Source organism: Chiloscyllium plagiosum, unplaced genomic scaffold (assembly GCF_037043375.1).
Source record: "Chiloscyllium plagiosum isolate Xiang-an unplaced genomic scaffold, Cpla_swu_hap1 HiC_scaffold_38, whole genome shotgun sequence".
Lineage (NCBI taxonomy): Eukaryota > Metazoa > Chordata > Chondrichthyes > Orectolobiformes > Hemiscylliidae > Chiloscyllium > Chiloscyllium plagiosum.
In genome coordinates this window covers 4,863,838-4,891,744 of record NW_028270176.1, presented here as the reverse complement: position 1 = coordinate 4,891,744, position 27,907 = coordinate 4,863,838, and the positions used below count along the sequence as shown (strand labels likewise).

General features: G+C 44.6%; 1 protein-coding gene across 2 annotated transcripts in view; it reads right to left on the bottom strand.

Annotated features, from left to right (window-relative positions):
• The window catches only part of LOC122544240 (pregnancy zone protein-like), a 321,085-nt gene that overhangs the window by 135,869 nt on the left and 157,309 nt on the right, over positions 1-27,907 (bottom strand). For both annotated transcript variants that reach the window (XM_087980973.1, XM_087980974.1), the window contains exon 10: positions 1,113-1,222. In XM_087980973.1, the coding sequence (XP_087837099.1) occupies positions 1,113-1,222 (110 nt within the window). The remainder of the gene's footprint in view (positions 1-1,112; positions 1,223-27,907) is intronic.

Below are 27,907 nucleotides of genomic sequence, written 5' to 3'. Positions count from 1 at the left end.
ACTAAGCTCAGACTTTTGTCTCTGGAGAGAAGGAGGAAGAGAAGTGACCTGATCGAGGTATACAAGGTAATGAGAGGCATGGATAGAGTCAATAGTCAGAGACCTTTCCCCAGGGCAGGATTGACTAGCACGAGGAGTTATAGTTTTAAGTTATTAGGAGAAAAGTGTAGAGGGGATGTCAGGGAAAGGTACTTTACGCAGAGAGTTGTGAATGCATGGAATGCGTTTCCAGCGGTGGTGATGGAAACAGAGTCATTGGGGACATTTAAGTGACGGCTGGTCATGTACATGGCCAGCAGTGAATTGAGGGATGTGTAGGTTAGGTTGGTCTCCTTCCTATCGGAAAGATGTCGTGAAACTTGAAAGAGTTCAGAAAAGATTTACAAGGATGTTGCCAGGGACAGAGGATTTGAGCAATAGGGAGAGGCTGAACAGGCTGGGGCTGTTTTCTCTGGAGCGTCGGTGGCTGAGGGGTGACCTTACAGAGGTTTACAAAATTATGAGGGGCATGGATAGGATAAATAGGCAAGGCCTTTTCTCAAGGTTCGGGGAGTTCAGAACTGGAGGGCATAGGTTTAGGGTGAGAAGGGAAAGATATAAAAGAGACCTACGGGGCAACTTTTTCACACAGAGGGTGGTACGGGTATGGAATGAGCTGCCAGAGGAAGTGGTGGAGGCTGATACAATTGCAACATTTAAGAGGCATTTGGATGGGTATATGAATAGGAAGGGTTTGGAGAGTTATGGGCCGGGTGCTGGCAGGTGGGACTAGATTGGGTTGGGATATCTGGTCGGCACGGATGTGTTGGACTGAAGGGTCTGTTTCCATGCTGTACATCTCTATGACTCTGCGACTCTATTAGGAATCATCCTTGGCACAACATCGAGGGCCAAAGGCCTGTTCTGTGCTGTACTTTTCTATGTTCTATGTTCTGTGTATTACACAATATGTGTGTGTATTGGGGAATTTAACCCAGTATGTATTACACAGTGTGCATGTGTTAGGAAATTTAACCCAGTATGTACTATAGAGTGTGTGTGTCAGAGAGTTTAACTCCATATTCATTACACAATGTATGTAGGAGAATTAATCCTCTGTATATTAACCTAACCTGCACAGTGTATGGAATTCCTGGTTTATAATAATCTTCCACCTTCTCAAATGTGATCTTCATAAATTCACTTTCCACTTCACATGTTGCGCTTGACCAAATTGGGATACCTAGGATTAGATGCAATGTTTTTCAGTGGAGGTTATAAAATTTGGAGATTGAAAGAGAGATTGAAAACGAAGCAATGTGAGGGACAACGTGCTCAGCTATAGAGTTTGTCTCAGACAGAGAGCCACAGACACAGTGAGAGATTCTAAGTTAGTCAGAGAGTAAACCAAATTCCAATAAAGGGAGGGACCGTGACAGAGATATTGTGCCATAGAGAGTGTGATCAAGAAAGACACGGAGAAACAGAGAAGGAAAGACAGGATGGTCATGTGTGGGAGACGACAAACAGTGAGAGATGGACAGATCAAGACAGACACAGAGACACAAAGAGAGAGAGAGAGTAAGAAACAGAGAAGGAGAGAACAAGAAATTAAGAGAGATACGTTGATAGGCAGAAACAGATGTGCAGACAGAGATAGACAGAGATTGTGAGATTATTGGCACAGTCTTTGATTCTTTGAGACTAAATTTGGACCTGGTCCAATAAACAGTACTGAATACCATCGAGTCAGAGATGTACAGCATGGAAACAGACCCTTTGGTCCACCTCATCTGTGCCAACCAGATATCTCAACCTAATCTAGTCCCATTTGCCAGCACCTGGCCTGTATCCCTCCAAACCCTTCCTATTCACATCCAGATGCCTGTTAAATGCTGTAATTGTACCAGGCTTCACCACTTCCTCTGGCAGCTCATTCCATAAACACACCACTCTCTGTGTGAACAAATTGCCCCTTAGGACCCTTTTAAATATTTCCACTTTTATCCTAAACCTATGCTCTAGTTATGGACATCAACACACCCCGACCCCCCGACCCCCCCCCCCCCCCCCCCCCCCCCCCCCACGCCACCCCCTCCAGGGAAAAGGCCTTGCCTGTTTATCCTATCCATACCCCTCATGATTTTATAAACCTCTATAAGGTCACCCCTCAGCCTCCGACGCTCCAGGGAAAACAGTCCCAGCCTATTCAGCGTCTCCCGATAGCTCAAATCCTCCAATCCTGGCAATATCCTTGTAAATCTTTTCTGAACTCTTTCAAGTTTCATAACATCTTTCCGATAGGAAGGAGACCAGAATTGCACGCAATATTCCAAATGTCAAACCAATGTCCTGTACACCCACCACATGACCTCCCAACTCTTACACTCAATGATCTGACCAACAAAGGAAAACATACAAATGCTTTCTTCATTATCCCCTCGACCTGCGACTCCACTTTCAAGGAGCTATGAACGTACATTCCATGGTCTCTTTGTTCAGACACTTCCCAGGACCTTACCATTAAGTGTGTAAGTCCTGCCCTGATTTGCCTTTCCAAAATGCAGCACCTCTCATTTATCTAAATTAGACCCCATCTGTCACTCCTCAGCCCATTGGCCCATCTGATCAAGATCCTATGCATTCTGATGTAACCTTCTTCACTGCCCACTACACCCCCAATTTTGGTGTCATCTGCAAACTTACTAACTATACCCCTTATGTTCACATCCAAATCATTTCTATAAATTAGATTAGATTAGATTGGAAACAATCTTACAGTGTGGAAACAGGCCCTTCGGCCCAACAAGTCCACACTGACCCGCCGAAGCGCAACCCACCCATTCCCCTACATTTACCCCTTTACCTCACACTACGGGCAATCTAGCATGGCCAATTCACCTGACCTGCACATCTTTGGACTGTGGGAGGAAACCGGAGCACCCGGAGGAAACCCACGCAGACACGGGGAGAACGTGCAAACTCCACACAGTCAGTTATAGAACATAGAACATAGAAGAATACAGCGCAGTACAGGCCCTTGGGCCCTCGATGTTGCGCCGATCCAAGCCCACCTAAACTACACTAACCCACTATCCTCCATATACCTATCCAATGCCCTCTTAAATGCCCATAAAGAGGGAGAGTCCACCACTGTTACTGGCAGGGCATTCCATGAACTAACGACTCGCTGAGTGAAGAACCTACCCCTAACATCAGTCCTATATCTACCCCCCCTTAATTTAAAGCTATGCCCCCTTGTAATACCCGACTCAATACGCGGGAAAAGGTTCATACTGTCGACCCTATCTAACCCCCTAATCATCTTGTACACCTCAATCAAGTCACCCCTAAACCTTCTTTTCTCTAGTGAAAACAGCCCCAAGTGCCTCAGTCTTTCCTCATACGATTTTCCTTCCATACCAGGCAACATCCTGGTAAACCTCCTCTGCACCCGTTCCAATGCCTCCACATCCTTCCTATAGTATGGCGACCAAAACTGCACACAATATTCCAGATGCGGCCGTACCAGAGTCTTATACAACTGCATCATGACCTCAGGACTCCGGAACTCAATTCCTCTACCAATAAAAGCCAGTACGCCATATGCCTTCCTCACCGCACTATTTACCTGGGTGGCAACTTTCAGAGATCTGTGTACATGGACACCAAGATCCCTCTGCTCATCCACACTACCAAGTATCCGACCATTAGCCCAGTACCCCATCTTTTTGTTATTCTTCCCAAAGTGAATCACCTCACACTTAGCTACATTGAATTCCATCTGCCACCTTTCTGCCCAGCTCTGCAGCTTCTCTATATCCTGCTGTAACCTGCCACATGCTTCCTCACTGTCAACAACTCCTCCGACTTTCGTGTCATCCGCAAACTTGCTCACCCAACCTTCTAACCCCTCTTCCAGGTCATTTATAAAAATGACAAACAGCAATGGTCCCAAAACAGATCCTTGCGGAACACCGCTAGTGACGGCACTCCATGAAGAAACTTTGCCATCAACTACTACCCTCTGTCTTCTTCCATCCAGCCAATTCCTAATCCAAACCTCCAAGTCGGGTCTGACTTGGGTGAGACCCAATTGCCTGAGTCGGGAATTGAACCCGGGTCTCTGGCGCCGTGAGGCAGCAGTGCTAACCACTGTGCCACCGTGCCGCCCACAATGATGAAAAGTAGTGGACCCAGCACCATTCCTTGTGGCACACCACTGGTTACAGGCCTCCAGTTTGAAAGGAAACCAGCCACCACCACCCTCTGTGTTTTACCTTTGTGCCAGTTCTGTATCCATTTGATTAGTTCTCCTTGTGTTCCATGAGATCTAACCTTGCTAACCAGTCTATCATGAGGAAGCTTGTCGAATGCCTTACTGAAATCCATATAGATCACATCCACTGCTCTGTCCTCATCAATCCTCTATATTACTTCTTCAAAAATATCAATCAAGTTTGTGAGTCAAGATTTCCCACGCACAAAGCATTGACTATCCCTAATCAGTCCTTGCCTTTCCAAATACATGTACATCCTGGCCCTCAGGATTTCCTCCAACAACTTAGTGGGCAGCAAGGTGGCAGAATAGTTAGCACTGCTGCTTCACAGCGCCAGAGACCTGAGTTCAATTCCCACCTCAGGCAATTGTCTGTGTGAAGTTTGCACATTCTCCCCGTGTCTGCATGGGCTTCCTCCAGGTGCTCTGGTTTCCTCCCACAGTTAGGTGAATTGGCCGTGCTAAATTGCCCATAGTGTTTGGTAAAGGGGTAAATGTAGGGGAATGGGTCAGTGTGGACTTGTTGGGCCAAAGGGCCTGTTTCCACACTGTAAGTAATCTAATCTAAACTTGCCCACCACCAACATCAAGCTCATTAGTCTATAGTTCCCTGGCTTTTCCTTCCCACCTTTCTTAAACAGTGGCACCACATTAGCCAACCTCCAGTCTTCTGGCACCTCATTTCTGACTATCGATGATACAAATATCTCAGCAAGAGGCCCAGCAATCACTTCCCTAGCTTCCCACAGAGTTCTAGGGTACAACTGATCAAGTACTGGGGATTTATCCACCTTTATGTATTTTAAGACACCCAGCACTTCCTCCTCTGTAATATGGACATTTTGCAAGGTGTCACCATCTATTTCCTCACACTCTTCCATGTCCTTGTCCACTGATGCAACTACTCATTTAATATCTTCTCCATCTCCTGCAGTTCCACACAAAGGCTGCCTTGCTGATCTTTGTGGGGCCCTATTCTCTCTCTCGTTACCTTTTTGTCCTTAATGTATTTGTAAAAACCTTTGGATTCTTCTTTACTCTATTTGCTAAAGCTATCTCCCTTTTCACCCTCCTGATTTTCCTCTTAAGTATACTCCTACTGCTTTTGTACTCTTCTAAGGATTCACTCGATCTATCCTGTCTGTACCTGACTGTGCTTTTTTTTTCTTGACTAAAACCTCAATTTCTCCAGTCATCCAGCCTTCCTTACACATATCAGCCTTTCCTTTCACCTGAACAGGAATATACTGTCTCTGAACTCTTGTCATCTCATTTCTGAAGGCTGCCTATTTTTCAGCCATCCTTTTAGCTGTGAACATCTGCCCCAAAGCAACATTTTGAAGTTCTTGGCTAATACTGTCAAAACTAGCCTTCCTCCAATTTAGAATTTCAACTTTTAGATCTCTGTCTGTCTCTCTCTCTCTCTCTCCTGCACTGTCCTCACTATGTGCTCCCTTTGTCTGCCCTTCTCCCTTTTAAACTGCTGTTGTTTTGACTTTTTTTTCCAAAGTTCCAAAACAATGCAACAGCATATAAAACAGTAATTGCTGCTCCTGGAATTTGAGGAAATCACCTCCATCACCTAAAATACCTCAAAAAAAGGAGCAGCTCTTACAGCCAGAAATTTTTCCCGTCCTCATCTTGGATTTTGTCATTTACATAAATGATTTGGATGCGAGCTTAACAGGTACAGTTAGTAAGTTTGCAGATGACACCAAAATTGGAGGTGTAGTGGACAGCGAAGAGGGTTACCTCAGATTACAACAGGATCTTGACCAGATGGGCCAATGGGCTGAGAAGTGGCAGATGGAGTTTAATTCAGATAAATGCGAGGTGCTGCATTTTGGGAAAGCAAATCTTAGCAGGACTTATACACTTAATGGTAAGGTCCTAGGGAGTGTTGCTGAACAAAGAGACCTTGGAGTGCAGGTTCATAACTCCTTGAAAGTGGAGTCGCAGGTAGATAGGATAGTGAAGAAGGTGTTTGGTATGCTTTCCTTTATTGGTCAGAGTATTGAGTACAGGAGTTGGGAGGTCATGTTGCGGCTGTACAGGACATTGGTTAGGCCACTGCTGGAATATTGCGTGTAATTCTGGTCTCCTTCCTATCGGAAAGATGTTGTGAAACTTGAAAGGGTTCAGAAAAGATTTAGAAGGATGTTGCCACGGTTGGAGGATCTGAGAACAGGCTGGGGCTGTTTTCCCTGGAGCGGTGGAGGCTGAGGGGTGACCTTATAGATGTTTACAAAATTATGAGAGGCATGGATAGGATAAATAGGCAAAGTCTTTTCCCTGTGTCGGAGAGTCCAGAACTAGAGGGCATAGGATTAGGGTGAGAGGGGAAAGATATAAAAGGGACCTAAGGGGCAAGTGTTTCACGCAGAGGGTGGTACGTGTATGGAATGAGCTGCCAGAGGATGTGGTGGAGGCTGGTACAGTTGCAACATTTAAGAGGCATTTGGATGGGTATATGAATGGGAAGCGTTTGGAGGGATATGGGCCAGGCACTGACAGGTGGGACTAGATTGGGTTGGGATATCTGGTTGGCATGGACGGGTTGGACCGAAGGGTCTGTTTCCGTGCTGTACATCTCTATGACTCTATAACTCTAAGATCTAGGTAAAAACAATGACGGCAGATGCTTGAAACCAGAGTTTAGATTAGAATGGTGCTGAAAAAGCACAGCAGTTCAGGCAGCATCCGAGGAGCAGTAAAATTTACGTTTCGGGCAAAAGCCCTTCATCAGGCATACAGGCACAGTGCCTGAAGGGATCTGGTCTATCCTTTTCCATCACTACTTTAAAACTAATAGAATTATGGTCGCTGGCCCCAACGTGCTCCCCCACTGGCACCTCAGTCACCTGCCTTGCCTTATTTCCCAAGAGTAGGTCATGTTTTGCACCTTCTCTAGTAGGTACATCCACATACTGAATCAGAAAATTTTCTTGTACACACTTAACAAATTCTTCTCCATCTAAACCCTTAACACTATGGCAGTCCCAGTCTATGTTTGGAAAGTTGAAATCCTCTACCATAACCATATTCTCACAGATAACTGAGATCTCCTTACAAATTTCCTTCTTAATTTCCCACTGACTATTAGGGGGCCGATAGTACAATCCCAATAAGGTGATTATCCCTTTCTTATTTCTCAGTTCCACCCAAAGAACTTTCCTGGATGTATTTCCAGGAATATCCTCCCTCAGTACAGCTGTAATGTTATCCTTTTTCAAACACACTACTCCTCCTCCTCCTCTCTTGCCTCCCTTTCTATCCTTCCTGTAGCAGTTATGTCCTGGAACATTAAGCTGCCAGTCCTGCCCATCCCTGAGCCATGTTTCTGTAATTGCTATAGCCCAATCCCATGTTCCTGACCATGCTCTGAGTTCATCTGCCTTTCCTGTTAGTCCTCTTGCATTGAAATAAATTCAGTTTAATTTATCAGTCCTACCTTGTTTTCTGCTTTGTTCCTGCCTGCCCTAACTGACTTGCTTATTTTCCCAACCATACCAGTTTCTAACCTCACTACGTCCTTGGGCTCACCCCACCACCTTACTGGTTTAAATCCTCCCGAGCAGCTCCAGCAAATCTCCCTTCGTCCTCTACCAATTTAGGTGCAATCCATCCTTCTTGTACAGGTCACTTCTACCCCATAAGAGATTCCAATGATCCAAAAATATGAATCCTTCTCCTCTGCACCAGCTCCTCAGCCATGCATTCATCTGCTCTATCCTCCTATTCCTACTATCACCAGCTTGTATCACCGGGAGTAATCCAGATATTACTACCCTTGAGGACCTCCTTTTTAAATTCCTGCCTAGCTTTCTATATTCTCCCTTCAGAATCTCATTCTTTTCCCTTCCTATGTCATTAGTTCCAACATGTACAAAGACCTCCTGCTGGTCCTTCTCTCCTTTGAGAATATTCTGCACTCTCTCCAAGATACCATTCGGACTTCTTTGTTTGTTTTCAGCTCATTATATATTCATGTGCAGGTAAAATGTTTCATGCTCAGCCTGAGCCCTGGAGTAACACTGACCAAGTGCAATGGAAGCTCTGCTGGCATGGGAGGTAAGGGAGGGTACCGAGCAGGGAAGAGATGGAAATGTGTTGCTGGAAAAGCGCAGCAGGTCAGGCAGCATCTAGGGAACAGGAGAATCAACGTTTCGGGCATTAGCCCTTCTTCAGGAGGGAAGCTCAAGCAGTGGTTCTAGTCCATCCACCAGCAAGTGGCGATGTTGCAGGAGGACAACTATCACAGTCAAATCAACCCTTTCAGGAAACAGTGTGTCTTTATGAAGGGGATAATGCCTGATGAGGAGAAGCAGACAAAGAGTTCCTCAACTCAATAGAAATCACAGACTTCATTCCATGTCAATACTGCAAATACATTTCTGTAAAACCTTAAATTCCTTTCATGTTCATAATAAGCTGAAACCTTTCATCATGATCATGTATTCAAATCTCATGTTACATTTCTGGCATAATCAGCAGGATTTCAAAACATAGACAGCATGTCATGACAGATGACGCTGAAAGGATGGTGGAGTTGAAATGGCATTGTTGAAGAGAGAGGCTGAAATTGCTCCAGAATCATGAGACGCCTAACTGTTGTGAAAAGGAGATCGGACCATTAAGCTGAACTCAAGCAGAGGTTTTGCACATGCATTCCAGATTGCCCCACTTGCTGCTGAGTAAGAAGCCAACAGGTTCAGAGAAAGACCAGAAACATTCAGAGAGATCTAAGCATACAGGTCCACAGCTCCCCGAAAGTGGTAATGCAAATTGATAAGGGGATCCAGAAGGCATATCACATGCTTGTCTTCATCTGTTGGGGCATAGAGTATAAAAATTGTTCAGTCAAATTGCAACTGTATAGAATTTTAGTTCGGTCACCTTTGGAAACTTTTGTCCAGTTTTAGTTGCCACTCCACCAAGAGGATACGGAGGCTTTGAAGAGGATACAGAAACAGGCATACCAGGATATTGCCTGTTTTGGAGGGTATTAGCTATGAGGAGAAATTAGACAACTCAGTTTGCTTTCACTTGAACAATGGAAGCTGAGGTGATAGTGAGGACTGCAGATGTTGGAGATCAGAGTCGATAAGTGTGGTGCTGGAAAAGCACAGCAGGTCAGGCTGCATTGGAGGCTGAGGGACCATCTGATAGAGGTTTACAAGATTATGAGAGGCATGGATAGAATGGATAGTCAGATTCTTTTTCCCAGGGTAGAATTACTAGGGGTGAAAATGTGTTGCTGGAAAAGCGCAGCAGGTCAGGCAGCATCCAAGGAGCAGGAGAATCGACGTTTCGGGCATGAGCCCTTCTTCAGGAACCTGAAGAAGGGCTCATGCCCAAAAGGTCGATTCTCCTGCTCCTTGGATGCTGCCTGACATGCTGTGCTTTTCCAGCAACACATTTCCAGCTCTGATCTCTAGCATCTTTCTCCTAGAATTACTAGGGTCAAGAGCTTTAAGGTAAAAGGGGTAAGTTTAAAGGAGATGAGAGAGGCAAGATATTTAGAGAGATGTTGAGTGCCTGGATGGTGCTGCCAGAAGAGTTAGTGGAGGCTGATATAATAGCAATGTTATGTCGGCATGATGACAGGTACATGAATAGACAGGGAATAGAAGGATATGGACTGCACAGAGGCAAAAGGTTTGAGTTAGTATGGTGCCATGGGTCAGCACAGGCCTGGAGGGCTGAAGGGCCTGTTCTTGTGCTGTACTTTGTTTTATTCAATGATGGAGTGACTGAAGACTGGATTGAAGACGTACAGCTTGTCATGCCATGCAGGGGTCTCAATGTGAATGAGCAGATTATGTTAGTGATGGAATGTCTTTGCAGTAAAAATGCTGGAACGAGATATCTAAATTTTCTGACGCTGTTTTATATTGTACAACACACATTCCCAATTAGCTTTGTGTCATAAGCAAATTTGGAAATATTACATTTGGTATCTGCCTCCAAATCATTGATATAACTTGTGAACAACTGAGGCACCAAGTAATCATCCTTGCAGTACCCCACTAGTTACAGTCTTCCAATGCAAGAATAACCCATCTATTCCCACTAGCTGTTTTCTGTTTGATAGCCAAACATTACACCATCTTTGCACATTACCTCCAGGAGCCTCCTACCTTTGGAAAATCTACATCCATATTACATCCATCAGCTCTCCTTTATCATTTTTTACAGTAACATGATTCCTCATTAACAAATCCTTGTTATATTCAATCACACTGTTACAATCCCGATGGCTTTTTATCACACTCTTTATAATAGATGTTCCCTACTACTGATGTAAGACCAACAAGGTCTATAAGTTTCTTGTTTTCCTGATCACTCCAATTTTAAATAATGGAATTGTATTCACCACCTTACAATCCATAGGAATTATTCCAGAATCTACAGAATTATGATAATCGCTAATGCATCACCTATCTCTATAGCCAGCTTCTTCAATACTCTGCGATTAGTCTTTCGTGTCCTGGGGATTTATGAACTTTCAGCTCCATCAAATTAGATTAGATTACCTACTGTGTGGTAACAGGCCCTTCGGCCCAACAAGTCCACACCGACCCTCTGAAGAGTAACCCACCCAGACCCATTTCCCTCTGACTACTGCACCCAACACTATGGGCAATTTCCCATGGCCAATTCACCCAACCTGCACATCTTTGGATTGTGGGAGCAAACTCCACAGACAGTAGTCCGGGGCTGGAATTGAACCTGGATCCCTGGCGCTGTGAAGCAGTAGTGCTAACCACTGAGCCACCGTGTCGCCCCAGTACAATTTCCTTCACTTTCCCATTCTCGCTAGCCACTTTGATCTCTCGTTTTGGGAGATTTCTGGTATCTTTCTCAGTGAAAAGAGACACAAATTCATTATTTAGCTTCTCTGCCATTTCTCTATTCCGATTCATAAATTCTTCTAATCCTGCCCGTAATACACCCAGATTCATTTTAAACAATTTTTTCTTTTAACCAACTTGGAGAAGTTTTACGGGTCATTTTTACGTGATATTGCATTCATGTTCTATTCTGCCCCGATCCGTCTCTTGGTGCACTTTTGTCATGTGTCATAAACCTCTAAATCCTGAAAATTACTGTTAGTTCTAAGAACTTTATAAGTCTCTTCTTTTAATCTTGTACAATCCAAAGTTTCTTTTGTGAGCCACAGGTGACTAATCTTTCTTTGTCTTTTAGCACCTTGAAGCAATGTACAGTTGGTGTAAATTGTGCAACAGTCCTTCAAAGGCTTCTCCTTACCCATATACATTTATGTCTTATAATGTATTTTCCCAAACCACCTCAATCAATTTGTATCTCATGCCTTCATAATTTCCCTTATTCAAATTTAAAACCCTTGCTTCAGAATGAATTAGCTGAAAATGTGTTGCTGGAGAAGCGCAGCAGGTCAGGCAGCATCCAGGGAACAGGAGAATCGACGTTTCGGGCATAAGCCCTTCTTCAGTCATGTGCCCGAAACGTCGATTCTCCTGTTCCCTGGATGCTGCCTGACCTGCTGCGCTTTTCCAGCAACACATTTCCAGCTCTGATCTCCAGCATCTGCAGCCCTCACTTTCTCCTTCAGAATGAATTACCCTAGTTTCAAACATAATGTAAAATTCTATCATATTGTGAATGCTCTTCCCTAAATGTTCTTTTATAACATGATTATTAATTCCTCTTTTTTGTTATATAATACTAGATCTAAAATAAGTATGTTCTTCAAGTTGGCTCATCTGTGGGGTACCGCAGGGATCCGTGCTGGGGCCACAGCTTTTTACAATATATGTTAATGATATAGAAGATGGTATCAGCAATAACATTAGCAAATTTGCTGATGATACAAAGCTGGGTGGCAGGGTGAAAAGTGATGAGGATGTTAGGAGATTACAGGGTGACCTGGACAAGTTAGGTGAGTGGGCAGATGCATGGCAGATGCAGTTTAATGTGGATAAATGTATGGTTATCCACTTTGGTAGCAAGAACAGGAAGGCAGACTACTACCTCAATGGAATCAATTTAGGTAAAGGGGCAGTACAGAGAGATCTGGGTGTTCTTGTACACCAGTCAATGAAGGCAAGCATGCAGGTACAGCAGGTAGTGAAGAAGGCTAACATCATGCTGGCCTTCATAACAAGAGGAATTGAGTATAGAAGCAAAGAGGTGCTTCTGCAGCTGTACAGGGCCCTGGTGAGACCACACCTGGAGTACTGTGTGCAGTTCTGGTCTCCAAATTTGAGAAAAGACATTCTGGTTATTGAGGGAGTGCAGCATAGGTTCACGAGGTCAATTCCTGGAATGGCAGGATTACCTTATGCCGAAAGACTGGAGCGACTGGGCTTGTATACCCTTGAGTTTCGAAGACTGAGAGGGGATCTGATTGAGATGTATAAGATTATGAAAGGATTGGACACTCTGGCAGTAGGAAAGATATTTCCACTGATGGGTGAGTGCCGAACCAGAGGACACAGCTTAAAATTACGGGGTAGATCATTTAGGACAGAGCTCAGGATAAACTTCTTCACCCAGAGAGTGGTGGCTGTGTGGAATGCTCTGCCACAGGGGGCAGTAGAGGCCCACTCACTGGATTTATTTAAGAAGGAGTTGGATAGAGCTCTCAAAGATAGTGGAATCAAGGGTTATGGAGATAAGGCAGGAACAGGATACTGATTAGGAATGATCAGCCATGATTATATTGAATGGCGGTGCAGGCTCGAAGGGCTGAATGGCCTACTCCTGCATCTATTGTCTATTGTCTATTGTCTATTATCTGGAGAACCATCTCCAACACCCTCCAGAAACTGATCTTCCATAGCTTTAGTGCTGGGGCAGCACGGTGGCTCAGTGGCTAGCACTACTGCCTCACAGCACCAGGGTCCCGGGTTCGATTCCACTTGGGTCACTATCTATGTGGAGTTTGCACATTCTCCAGTGTCTGCGTGGGTTTCCTCTGGGTGCTACGGTTTCCTCCCACAAGTCCAAAGATGCGAAGGTCAGGTGGATTGGCCACGCTAAATTGCCCATAGTGTTTGGTGCATTAGCCAGAGGGAAATGGGACTGAGTGGGTCACTCTTTGGAGGGTCGTTGTGGACTTATTGGGCCAAAGGGCCTGTTTCTACACTGTAGGGAATATAATCTAATTGGTTTATTCAGTCCATGTACAGATTGACGTCTTCGGCGATAACTGTGTTGCCAAGCTGTGTGCTTCTCTCATCACCTGATTAAGACAATGCTCCACTTTCACATGACTATTTGATGGCCTATAAATATTTTCAATTGACATCTATTGCTTCATTGCTATTTCTTAATGCTACCCATGCTAATGCATTGATCCCATCCCTTATGATCAGCACAACTTCATCTCTTTTTCTTTCTTGTCGAGCCATCCTAAATTTTAACCATCCTTGCATATTCAGTTGCTGGTCCTGGTCACCTTGCAACCATGCTTCTGGAATGGCAATTCCTAGCCACATATCTCTGTTTGTGCCACTGGATTGTTGATTTTGTTGTGAATGCTATGACCATTCAGGTAGATGCCCTCAACTTTGTCCTTCTGACATGTTTCTACCTTTGAAACACACTCAATACTTCACTTTGTTTCTCCTGGCTTCTAGTTTCCCCAGCAACTTTTCAACTTCCTATTCCTGACTTTGTTTCCTTTCAGTTTGGGTCGTGCCTCAGAATGAGCTGGTTTAAACCCAGCCCTACAGCACTTGTAAGCCTCCAGGAATTGGTTTTAGCTCAGTTGGCTGGATTGTTGGTTTGCAGAGCAGTGTGATGCCAACAGCATGGGTTCAATTCCCATCATCGGTTTGAGGTTACTACAAAAGGGTTTCCTTCTCAACCTCTTCCCTCATCTGAGGTCTGGTGGCCCGCAGGTCAAATCACCACCAGTTGCTTGTCTCCAATGAGAGAGCAGCTCCTATGATCTGGTAAGACTATGGCAATACAACATAGTAAGCCTCCCTGTGAGCATATCAGTGCCAGTATGTTAAAATGTAACCCCTAGAGTTATACAGGTCCCACCTGCCCCAGAACTGGTCTCAATATCCCAGGAATCTAATGCCCTTCCTCTTACACCCATTCTCAGTCTATTCTCCTGATGATCAGTTCACAAGTAGCACTGAAAGTAATCCACAGATTATTGCTTTTGAGGTTCTGCAGTGTAATTTTCTGCCAAACTCCCTGAAAGCTGCCTTCAAGACCTCATCCATTTTCTTAATGATGATGTTGGTACCAGTGTGAACCATGACTTCTGGATGATGCCCTTCCGTCTCAGGATTAACGTCACATACACTGTCACAGGAGTGCTGCTCAAGGCTGCAGTCTCTGATAGTGGGAGAACTGCTGGAGGCCAGGCTCTGTGCTGAGCCCAGTAAGGTTGAGGTGGCTCCAGTCTTGGAGATGAATGAGCAGACAGAGACACAGCGGCAAGAAAGGCAGAAGAGTCAGAGATGATGCCAGACTTTCAGGATGGGCAGAGAGCTTTGTCTAGCTTCTGAGGAAATGGTGGGGCCTGCTGTGAAGAGACAAATCCAGCAGGACAATCTGTATGTATCATATATGTACAGCAAGCTTCATTTTATCATGTGAGTCTTGGACATTTCCATTCATTGGGTTCATTCATAGGTGAGGAGATAGCTGAGGCATCTCAACCTCCCTCCATTGCACTATTCTCTCAAGTGTGATAAGTCCAGATAAAGAGGAGGAACAACAAGCAGGCACACAGTGATTGCAATCTCAAGACTCACCAGTGGCCTCCAACAACCAAACCTTTCTGTTCCATTCCCAATCATGGGAAAGAAGCAGAGACACAGTGAGAGAGTGAGACAGGGGAAGGAGAGAGGTAAATTGAGGAGACAGACAGTGAATGAGGAGACAAAATGAAAAAAGGAAGCAGAGTCAATCAGGACGGGAAGGAGACACAGAGTGGTGGAGATAGACGAGTGAAGGAGGGAGAGAGAGAGAAAGAGAAAAGAGTCAATAGAGGGAGGAGCAGTGAGTGTGAAAAGCTGAGTGAGGGAAAGAGAGAGAGTCAGTGAGGGAGAGAGGCAGAGTTAGAGAGTGACAGCATGTGGGAGGAACAGAGTGAGAAAGAGATAGAAGGTCATAGAGATGTACAACATGGAAACAAACCCTTTGGTCCAACTCGTCTATTCCAACCAGATATCCTAACCTAATCTAGTCCCGTTTGCCAGCACTTGGCCCATATCCCTGTAACCCCTTCCTATTCATATGCCCATCCAGATGTCTTTTAAATATTGTAATTGTACTAGCCACCACCACTTCCTCTGGCAGCTCATTCCATATGCGTACCACCCTCTGTGTGAAAAGGTTGTCCCTTACGACCTTTTTATATCTTTCCCCTTTCACCCTAAACCTATGCCCTCTAGTTCTGCACTCCCCCACCCCAGGGAAGAAATGTCTATTTATCCTATCCATGCCACTCATGATTTTATAAACCTGTATAAGGTCACCCCATAGCTTCTAATGATCCAGGGAGAACAGCTCCAGCCTATTCAGTCTCTCCCTCTAGCTCAAACCCTCCAACCCTGGCAACATCCTTGTCAATCTTTTCTGTATCCTTTCAAGTTTCACAATATTCTTCCGAGAAAGGAGGCCAGAATTGCACGCAATATTCCTACAGTGGCCGAACCAATGTCCTGTACTGCCGTAACATGACCTCCCAATTCCTATACTCAATAAAGGAAAGCATACCAAATGCCTTCTTCACTATCCTATCTACCTGTGATTCTACTTTCAAGGAATTATGAACCAGCAGTCCAAGGTCTCTTTGTTCAGCAACACTCCCCAGGACATTACTATTAAGTGTATAAGTCCTGCTTTGACATGCTTTTCACAAATGCAGCACCTCGCATTTATCTAAATTAAACTCCATCTGCCACTCCTCAGCCCATTTGCTCATCTAATCAAGATCCCATTATAATCTGAGGTAGCCTTCTTCACTGTCCACTACACCTCCAATTTTGGTGTCATCTGCAAACTTACTAACTGTACTTCTTATGTTCACATCCAAATCATTTATATAAATGACAAAAAGTCGTGGATTCACCACTGATCCTTGTGGTTCTCCACTGGTCACAGATCTCTGATCTGAAAAACAACCTTCCACCATCACCCTCTATCTACTACCTTTGAGCCACTTCAAAATCCAAATGGCTAGTTCTCCCTGTATTCCTTGAGAACTAACCTTGCTAATCAGTCTCCCATGGGGAACCTTGTTGCCGCCTTACTGAAGTCCATAGTGATCACACCTACCACTCTGTTCTATTCAATCCTCTTCATTACTTCTTCAAAAAACTCAATCAAGCTAGTTGAGACACGATTTTCCATGACTATTCCTAATCAGTCTTTGCTTTTTCAAATACGTGTAAATCTTGTCCCTCAGGATTCCCTCCAACTACTTGCGCACTGCTCGATTATCCCCTAGATTTTCCTTACCCCCTTTCCTAAATAGTGGCATCACATTAGTCAACCCCCAGTCTTCTGGCACCTCACCTGTGACTATCGACGATAGAAATAACTCAGCAAAGGGCCCAGCAATCACTTCCCTAGCTTCTCACAGTGTTTGAGGGTATACCTGGTCAGGCCCTGGGAATTTATCCCCTTTTATGCATTTCAAGACATCCAGCATCTCCCCCTTTGTAATATGGACATTTTTCAAGATGTCACCATCTATTTCCCTACATTCTATATCATCCATGTCCTTCTCCACAGTAAATACTGATGCAAAATACTCGTTTAGTATCTCCCCTATCTCCTGTGGTTCCACACAAAGGCCGCCTTGTTGATCTTTGTGGGGCTTATTCTCTCTCTTGTCACCCTTTTGTCCTTAATGTATTTATAGAAACCCTTTGGATTCTCCTTAACCTGATTTGCCAAAGCTATCTCATGTCCCCTTTTTGCCCTCCTGATTTCCCTATTAAGTATATTCCTACTACCTTTATACTCTTCTAAGGATTCACTCCATCTGTCCTGTCTATACTTGACTTCTTTTTCAGAATCAAAACCTCAATTTTTTTAATCACCCAGCATTCCCTACACCTACCAGCCTTTCCTTTCACCCTGACAGGAATATACTTTCTCTGAATTCTCCTTATCTCATTTTTGAAGACATCCCATTTTCCAGCCGTCCTTTACCTGTGAACATCTTCCCCCAATCAGCTTTTGAAAGTTCTTGCCTAATACTGTCAAAGTTAGCCTTCCTCCAATTTAGAACTTCAACTTTTAGATCTGGTCTATCCTTTTTCATTACTATTTTAAAACTAATAGAATTATGGTCGCTGGCCCCAAAGTGCTCTCCCACTGACACCTCAGTCACCTGCCCTGCCTTATTTCCCAAGATTAGGGTTAGTAAATTTGGTGATGACACAAAGGTTAGAGGTGCCATTGATAGTACCGAGGGCTATTGCAGGCTGCAGCGTGACATAGACAGGATGCAGAGCTCAGCAGAGAAATGGCAGATGGAGTTCAACCTGGATAAATGCGAAGTGATGCATTTTGGAAAGTCGAACTTGAATGCTGAATATAGGATTAAAGACAGGATTCTTGGCAGCGTGAAGGAACAGAGGGATCTTGGTGTTCAAGTACATAGATCCCTCAAAGTTGCCACCCAAGTGGATAGGTTTGTTAAGAAAGCATATGGTGTTTTGGCTTTCATTAACAGGGAAATCGAATTTAAGAGCCCACAGCTCTACAAGTCCTCGATGAGACCACACTAGGAATATTGTGTCCAGTTCTGGTCGCCCCATTATGGGAAAGATACGGAGGCTTTGGAGAGGGTGCAAAGAAGGTTTACCAGGATGCTGCCTGGACTGGAGGGCTTGCCTCATGAAGAAAGGTCGACTAAGCTTGGGCTTTTCTCTCTGGAGAGAAGGAGGAAGAGAGGTGACCTGATCGAGGTATACAAGGTAATGAAAGGCATGGATAGAGTCAATAGCCAGAGACCTTTCCCCAGGGCAGGATTGACTGGCACGAGGGGTCATAGTTTTAAGATATTAGGAGAAAGGTATAGAGAGATCGTCAGAGGTAGGTTCTTTACGCAGAGTTGTGAATGCATGGTGGGGAAATCAGAGTCATTAGGGACATTTAAACAACTACTGGCCATGCACAAGGATAGCAGTTAATTGAGGGGTGCGTAGGTTAGATTATTTTATTTTATATTAGGATTAATCCTCGGCACAACATCATGGGCTGAACCACCTGTTCTGTGCTGTACTTTTCTATGTTATATGTTCTATGTTCTATTAGGTCAAGTTTTGCACCTTCTCTAGTAGGTACATCCACATACTGAATCAGAAAATGTTTTCATATGCATTTAACAAATTCCTCTCCATCTAAACCCTTTATACTATGGCAGTCCCAGTCTTTATTTGGAAAGCTAAAATCTCCTACCATAACCACCCCATTATTCTTACAAATAACTGAAATCTTACAGAATTGTTTCTCAATTTCCCACTGACTATTAGGGGGTCTATAACACAATCCCAATAAGGTGATAATCTCTTCCTTATTTCTCAGTTCCACCCAAATAGCTTCCTTTGATGTACTCCCAGGAATATCCTACCTCAGTACAGCTGTAATGCTATCCCTTATCAATGCCTCCCTTCCTATCCTTCCTGTAGCATTTGTATCCTGGAACATTAAGCTGCCAGTCCTGTCCATCCCTGAGCCACGTTTCTATAATTGCTATGATGCCTCAGTCCCATGTTCCTACCCATGTCCTGAGGTAATCTACCTTCCTTGTTAGGCCTCTAGCATTGAAGTAAATGCAGTTTAATTTGTCAGTCCTACCTTGTTTTTTGCTCTGTTCCTAACTGTACCAGTCTCAGTTTGATCTCTTTCCTCACTGTGGGATATAGGTAAAGCAGCGTTACTTCTGCAACCATAATTTCTTATGCAAGGTAAATGAACTCACACCAGTGTATAATTGTTTCAGCCAAGAGCTGAGTTAACAAGAATGAAAACTATATGAAGGAAATATATAATCATTTTTGTATTAGCTAAAATGTGCATACAAGAATGAAATGTGCCTGCAAACAATGGTAGATGTTACAGACAAATAGTTAAGGTGCTGTGAGGGGAGGGGGTGTAGGTTAAGCTAGATATGCTTGTACAATTACAAGCATCTGTTTCCTGCTTCTGTAAAAACAAAAAAGACCACAATTAAGAGGTCATAAGGCTCAGTATGGGCAAAGAATGGAAGGAAATGTTGCTTTAGAAAGCAAGGAAGCAGATGGCAGTGAAGGAGGATATATAACAATGAACCACAGCAGGATGTGGTGAAATGGCCAAGCAAAACTTGTACTTTATTATGCACAAGGCCAGATGGGGCAAGAGATAAACAGCCAGGTTTAGAGTAGTGGGAGATGTAAACAGGGGAGGAGGGAAAGAGGAATGAATTGTATAAAAGGTTGTGTTCAAAGGTTGTGGGCGGCATGGTGGCACAGTGGTTAGCACTGCTGCCTCACAGCGCCAGAGACCCGGGTTCGATTCCCACCTCAGGCGACTGACTGTGTAGAGTTTGCACGTTCTGCCCGTGTCTGCGTGGGTTTCCTCCGGGTGCTCCGGTTTCCTCCCACAGTCACAAAGATGTGCAGGTCAGGTGAATTGGCCATGCTAAATTGCCCATAGTGTTAGGTAAGGGGTACATGTAGGGGTATGGGTGGGTTGCGCTTCAGCGGGGCGGTGTGGACTTGTTGGGCCGAAGGGCCTGTTTCCACACTGTAATGTAATCTAATCTAATCTAATTAAAGTTTGTGAGAAGATTTGTAGCTCAGGTGCTCGTTGTTGTGGTTCTGTTTGCCGAGCTGGGAATTTGAGTTGCAGATGTTTCGTCCCCTGTCTAGGTGACATCCTCAGTGTTTGGGAACCTCCTGTGAAGCGCTTCTGTGTTGTTTCCTCCGGCATTTATAGTGGTTTGCCAGAGGAAACAACACAGAAGCGCTTCACAGGAGGCTCCCAAGCACTAAGGATGTCACCGAGACAGGGGACGAAACGTCTGCAACACAAACCGTTGTGTACTTGTTAAACCCGGTGTGCTTATCTTATAGACATCATGCTTGCAAGCGTATAATAAACGATACTGCTGCTTCAGATCTCGTCTTGGACTGAAATTATCGAAGTGAGTGGGTTCTCTTTCCCACACTCACTGTTGCCCTTAGCTAATTTTCTGGGGATCTGGATTCACATCCCACCATGCAGATAATGCAGCTTGAATCCAATTTAAACAGAAAATATGGAATTAAGAGTCTAATGATGACCATGAACCCATTGTCAATTGTCTAAAAAACCCATTTGGTTTACTAATGCCCGTTAGGGAAGCAAATCTGCCATCTGTACCTGGTCTGACCTACATTGTGACTCCAGAGCTACAGCAATGTGGTTGACTCTCAGTTGCTGTCTGAAGTGGCTTAGCATGCTAGTTAGTTGTACCAATTGCAATAAAGTCTCAAAGAAACCGGGCAGATATCCTAGCATCAATCTCGGCACTGGACAAGACAACGGCAGAATCAGCCCTGTTGATTCTGCAAATTCCTCATCATTAATATCTTGGGGCTAGTGTCGAAATTGGGAGAGCTGTCTCACAGACAACAGCTTAACACAGTCATACTCACAGAATCATACCTTACAATGTCCCAGACACCACCAATGCCATGCCTGGATACATCCTGTTCCTGTTTACAATTAGGAGGGAGTGTTTTGGGAGCCCTCAACATTGACTCCAGACTTCACTGTGGCTAGACTGGCCATTTGGAAAGATGAATTTATGAAAAATAAACTATAAATGAGGTATGCTGGGAAATTGAGATAAGCCTTGACTAAAAGTGACTGTGCTCAAAGACTCCAGAATACAGACAGGCTGCAGCAACAGACAGACAGTATGCAACTGACCCAACAGCTGCAGACAATACAATATACACTTGAATTGGAATTGAATAGAATTGACCTGAATGACATCCTCAGGACAAATGGAAACATCCAGTTGTTTACCAGACACAGGGGCACCTCACAGCCCTTATTTGGAGTTGGCGACTTCCCACCGCTCTGCCAAACCAGTTGAAACTAGTTAGACAGGGGGATGGGAATCAGCGCTACATATCTGAGAAGGGGGCTATTGTAAATGGGGCAGATGTAGTGAATCTATCGGGAAGGCTTTTCATGCGATGAAACAAAGGGATCAATTAAAGCGTGTCTGCTTTAACACAAGGAGTATCAGAAATAAGAGTGACAAACTTGGAGCATGGATCAGCACTTGGGGCTATGATGTTGTGGCCATAACGGAGACATGGGTTTCATAGGGGCAGGAATGGTTGCTGGATGTTCCAAGGTTTAGAACATTTAAAAACAACAGGGAGGGTGGACAAAGAGGAGGGGGTGTAGTATTGCTAATCAGAGAGTGCATCACAGCTACAGAAATGAAGGTTGTTGTGGAAGTTTGTTTACTGAGTCAGTATGGGTGGAAGTTAGGAACAGCAAGGGAGCAGCCACCTCATTGGGGGGTTTCTACAGACCCCCTAATAGCAGTAGAGAGATTCAAGAACTCATAGGCCGGTAGATTTTGAAAAATGCAGAAGTAGCAGGGTTATTGTTCTGGGTGATTTCAACTTTCCCAATATCGACAGATGGTTTGGATGGAGCCGTTTTTGTCCGGTGTGTTCAGGAGGGTTTCCTTACTCAGTCTGTCGACAGACCGACGAGGGGAGAGGCCATTTTGGATTTGGTGCTCGACAATGAGCCAGGACAGGTGTCAGTTCTCATGATGGGAGAACATTTTGGTGACAGTGATCACAACTGCCTCACATTTATCATGGCCTTGGAGAGGGAAATGAGCAGTTAGCAAGGGAAGATATTTAATTGGGGAACAGGAAATTATGATGCTATCAGGCAGGATTTGGAAAGTACAGATTTGGAGCAATTGTTCCACAGAACGGGCACAACAGACATGTGGAGACTATTTAAGGAGCAGTTGTTGTGAGTGATGTCAAATCTCACGGTGTCAAATCTCACGGTGGGAGAACATGTTGGTGACAGTGATCACAACTGCCTCACATTTACCATAACGTTGGAGAGAGAAATGAGCAGTTACCAAGGGAAGATATTTAATTGAGGAAAAGGAAATTATGATGCTATCAGACAGGAGTTGGGAAGTACAGACTGGGAGCAATTATTCCACAGAACGGGCACAGCAGACATGTGGAGACTATTTAAGGAGCAGTTGTTGTGAGTGATGCACAAATTTGTTCCTCTGAGACAAGTAAGAAGGGGTAAGATTAAGGAACCTTGGATGATGAGAACAGAGGAGCTTCTCATAAAAAGGAAGAAGGCAGCTTACGGAAGGTGGGGGAAGCAAGGATCTAGCACAGCTTTAGAGAATTACAGGCTTGTTAGGAGGGAGCTCAGAAATGGACAAAGGAGAGCCAGGAGGGGGCACGAAAAAGGCTTGGCAAGAAGGATTAGGGAGAACCTAAAGGTATTTTACTCATACGTGAGGAATAAGAGAATGAACAGGGAGAAGGTAGGGCTGGTCAGGGATAGCATAGGGGAACTTGTGCGTTGGGTCTGAGCAGATAGGGGAAGCCCTAAATGAGATTTTTGCTTCAGTTTTCACTAAGGAAAGGGACCTTGTTGTGAATGAGAACTTTGAGGAGCTGGAATACAGGCTTGACCAGATCAAGATTGATGAAGTTGATGTGCTGGAAATTTTGGCAAACATTAAGATTGATAAGTCCCCAGGGCCAGACCAGGTTTATCCTAGGCTGCTCCAGGAAGCGAGAAAGGAGGTTGCTAAGCCACTGGCGAAGATCTTTGCCTCCTCACTCTCCACGGGAGTCATATCGGAGGATTGGAAGGAGGCGAATGTTGTTCCTCTTTTCAAGAAGGGTAATAGGGAAATCCCTGGCAATTACAGACCAGTCAGTCTTACGTCCGTGGTCAGCAAAGTTTTGGAAAGAATTCTGAGGGATAGGATTTATGACAATTTGGCAAAGCATAGTGTGATTAAGGGCAGTCAGTGTGGCTTTGTGAGGGGCAGGTCATGTCTCACAAATCTTATTGAGTTCTTTGAGGGGTGACAAGACAGGTCAACAAAGGTCGAGCAGTGAATATGGTGTATATGGACTTCAGCAAGGCATTTGATAAGGTTCCCCATGGTAGGCTCATTCATAAAGTCAGGAAGTCTGGGATACAGGGAGATTTGACTGTCTGGATTCAGAATTGGTTGGCTAACAGAAGGCAGAGAGTGATTCTAGATGGAAAGTATTCTGTCTGGAGATCAGTGTTGAGTGGGGTCCCGCAGGGCTCTGTTCTTGGGCCTCTGCTTTTTGCTTTTTATAAATGACATGAATGAGGAGGTTGAGGGGTGGGTTAGTAAATTTGCAGATGACACAAAGGTTAGAGGTGCCATTGATAGTACCGAGGGCTATTGCAGGCTGCAGTGCGACATAGACAGGATGCAGAGCTGGGCTGAGAAATGGCAGATGGAGTTCAACCTGGATAAATGAAAAGTGATGCATTTTGGAAGGTTGAACTTGAATGCTGAATATAGGATTAAAGACAGGATTCTTGGCAGCGTGAAGGAACAGAGGGATCTGTTGCCACCCAAGTTGCCACCCAAGTGGACAGGGTTGTTAAGAAAGCATATGGTATTTCGGCTTTCATTAACAGGGGGATTGAGTTTAAGAGTCGCGAGGTTTTGCTACAGCTCTACAAGAGATGGAAAGGTGTTGCTGGAAAAGCGCAGCAGGTCAGGCAGCATCTAGGGAACAGGAGAATCGACGTTTCGGGCATTAGCCCTTCTCCCTACAGCTCTACAAGACCCTGCTGAGACCACACTTGCAATATTGTGTCCAGTTCTGGCCGCCCTACTATAGGAAAGATACAGAGGCGAGAAGAGGGTGCAAAGAAGGTTTAACAGGATGCTGCCTGGACTGGAGGGCTTGCCTTGTAAAGAGAGGTTGACTAAGCTTGGACTTTTCTCTCTGGAGAGAAGAGGAAGAGCGGTGACCTGATCGAGTTATACAAGATAATGATGGGAATGGATAGACTCAATTGTCAGAGATTTATTCCCAGGGCAGAATTGACTGGCATGAGGGGTCATAAGTTTTAAGATATTAGGAAAAAGATGTAGAGGGGATGTCAGAAGAAAATGCTTTATGCAGAGAGTTGTGAATGCATGGAATGCGTTGCCAGAGGTGGTGGTGGAAGCAGAGTCATTAGGGACATAAACATGGACAGCAGTGAATTGAGGAGTGCGTAGGTTAAGTTATTTTATTTTACATTAGGATTAATTCTCACCACAACATCGTGGGCTGAAGGGCTTGTTCTGTGCTGTCCTTTTATATGTTCTATGTTCTACCTGACCTACATGCACCTAACACCCCCAGGAATGGATGTCCAAGGCCCACCCTGCTACTGCCTGGTTGGGTCCGATCGATCAGGGTGATCGAGGCCTGTTCGATCTATTACTGGAGATTGAAGACCCTCTCAAAAGGGCATGACGACTTCTCAGTATAAGAATCTTCACAACACTACCCTCAGGGACAGTGTCTTGAGACCAATCATCAAGAAGAGAAGTCACTCCTGGGACCACAAGGAGAAGACCAGATGATCATCACCACATGGATCAAGGTGATATACAGAGTTAAGGATGTAGGTTTGCTCACTGAGCTGGAAGGTCCATTTTCAGACATTTCGTCACCATACTAGGTAACATCTTCAGTGAGCTTGGGGTTGAAGCACTGGTGTTGTCTATTTACGTGTTTCCTTGGGTTGGTGATGTCATTTCCTGTGGTGATGCCATTTTCTATGTTGTTGTCATTTCCTGTTCTTTTTCTCTGGGGTGGTGAATGGGATCCAAGTCGACGTGCTTGTTGATGGAGTTCCAGTTGGAATGCCATGCTTCAAGGAGTTCTTGTGTGTGAGTCTGTTTGTCCTGTCTTAGGGTGGATGTGTTGCCCTAGTCAAAGTGGTGTCCTTCCTCATCTGCATGTAAGGATATGTGAGAGTGGGTCATGTCTTTTTGTGGCTAGTTGATGTTCATGTATCCTGTTAGCTAGTTTTCTGCTTGTTTTACAATTTTTGCAAGGTATTTTGTAAATAACATTAGTTTTGCTTGTTGTCTCTATAGGGTCTTTCAAGTTCATTAGCTGCTGTTTTAGTGTGTTGGTGGGTTTATGGGCTACCATGATGCCAAGAGGTCTGAGTAGTCTGGAAGTCATTTCCATGAAGTCTTTGATGAGGAGGAGAGTGGCTAGGGTTTCTGTATGTGTTTTGTCTGCTTGTTGGGGATTGTTGCTGAGAAATCGGCGGACTGTGTTCATTGGGTACCCTTTTTTTGAATGCATTATATTGGTGATTTTCCTCTGCTCTGCGTAGTACCTCTGTGCTGCAGTGTGTGATGGCTTGTTGAAATAACGTTCTAATGCAGCTTTGTTTGTGGGTGTCGGGATGTTTGCTTCTGTATTTCAATAGTCCGTACGTGCTGTTTTCTTGTAGACGCTGGTTTGAAGTTCCCCATTGGCTGTTCGCTCTACTGCACCATCTGAGAAGGGCAGTTTGTTGTTGTTTTCCTCCTCTTTAGTGAATTTTATGCCAGTAAGGGTATTATTGATGGTCTTGAAGGTTTCCTTTAATTTGTTTTGTTTGTTGATGACAAAGGTGTCATCCACGTAGCAGACCCAAAGTTTGGGTTGGATGGTTGGCAGAGCTGTTTGTTCGAGTCTCTGCATTACTGCCTCTTTTCAAATCTTCTCAAAGCTCACATACAGAGTTAAGTTAAAGCACAAGATAGGAGATTAGATTTATACTATAAATTAGGTTGTTGAGTATTGTATTATTACAATATTAATTGTGTTGAATAGATAAATACTATTGTTTATTACTATTATTAAGAGTTGGCTCAGTTTCTTTGCGAGGTATAAGAATTATAAAACACTGTGAGGCAGGCACAACCTCATGATGTCTCATAGTTTCAGGGTAAGGAATCCTTGGACTGATTACCCTCCGCTGATGAATCAGTACTTCTAGATTGTATTTGATGTGATTTAATTTATTGTAGTCACACATACCCGAGTACAGTGCAAAGCTTTGTTTTGCGAGCAGTACAGGCAGAATATAGCAAACAAGGACATACAGGTCATAGAGTGCTTCACACTGAACAACACCTCAAGGAACCAGTATGAATAGGCAGGGCACAAAATGTCCACCACCAAGAATGGCTCAGTAGCAGTGCCACTGATTGACCTGGTTGGGTCCTAAAGGACATAACTGCGGCAACTGGTGAGTGAACCAAGAGGGAAAAACAGACTTGACCTCACCTTTACCAATCTGCCTTGCTGCAGATACATCGGTCCATGACTGTATCGGTAACAGTGACCTTGTGGAGTCCTTGTGGAGACAAATGCCTGTCTTCACATTGAGAATACCCTTCACTGTGCTGTGTAACACTATCGCCACTCTAAAGGGAACAGACATCAAACAGCTCGACCAACTCAAAACTGGGCATCCAGAAGATGCTGTGTGCCATCAACAGCAGCAGAATTGTACTCCAGCTCAATCTGTAATTTAATATCTGCCATATTCCCCACATCAAGTTAGGGGGTTCCTGCTCATTTAATGGAGAGCGCAGGAGGACATGCCAGGAGCTGCACCAGGCAGACCTGAAAATGAGGTGTCAATCTGGTGAAGCTACCAAACAGGACTACATGCATAGGACTACATGCATGCCAAACAGCATAAGCAATAAGTAATAGACGGAGCTAAGCGGTCCCACAACCAAAGGAGAAAGTGAGGACTGCAGATGCTGGAGGTCAGAGCTGAAAAATGTGATGCTGGAAAAGCGCAGCAGGTCAGGCAGCATCAAAGGAGCAGGAGAATCGACGTTTCGGGCATAAGCCCTTCTTCTTATGCCCGAAACGTCGATTCTCCTGCTCCTTTGATGCTGCCTCACCTGCTGCGCTTTTCCAGCAACACATTTTTCAGCCACAACCAAAGGATCAGATCTAAACTCCGCAGTCCTGCCATATCGAGTCAAGAATGGTGGTGGACAATTAAATAACTCACTGGAGGAGGAGGCTCCACAAATACCCCCATCCTCAATGATGGAGGAGCCCAGCACATCAGCGCAAAAGATAAGACCAAAACATTTGCAGCAATCTGCAGCCAGAATTTCCAATTGGATGTTTCATCCCTTTCCCCAGCATTCCAGATACCAGTTTTCAGCTAATTCAATTCATTCCACGTGAAATCAAAACATCTGTTGGAGGCATTGGCTGACTACAAAGGAACAGGCCCTGACAAAATTCCAGCAATGTGTTTTTTTTAGATTAGATTGGATTGGATTAGGTTACTTACAGTGTGGAAGCAGGCCCTTCGGCCCAACAAGTCCACACCGACCCACCGAAGCGCAATCCACCCAGACCCATTCCTCTACATTTACCCCTTCACCTAACGCTATGGGCAATTTAGCATGGCCAATTCACCTGACCTGCACATTTTTGGACGGTGGGAGGAAACCCACGCAGACACGGGGAGAATGTGCAAACTCCACACAGTCAGTCGCCTGAGGCGGGAATTGAACCCGGGTCTCCGGCGCTGTGAGGCAGCAGTGCTAACCAC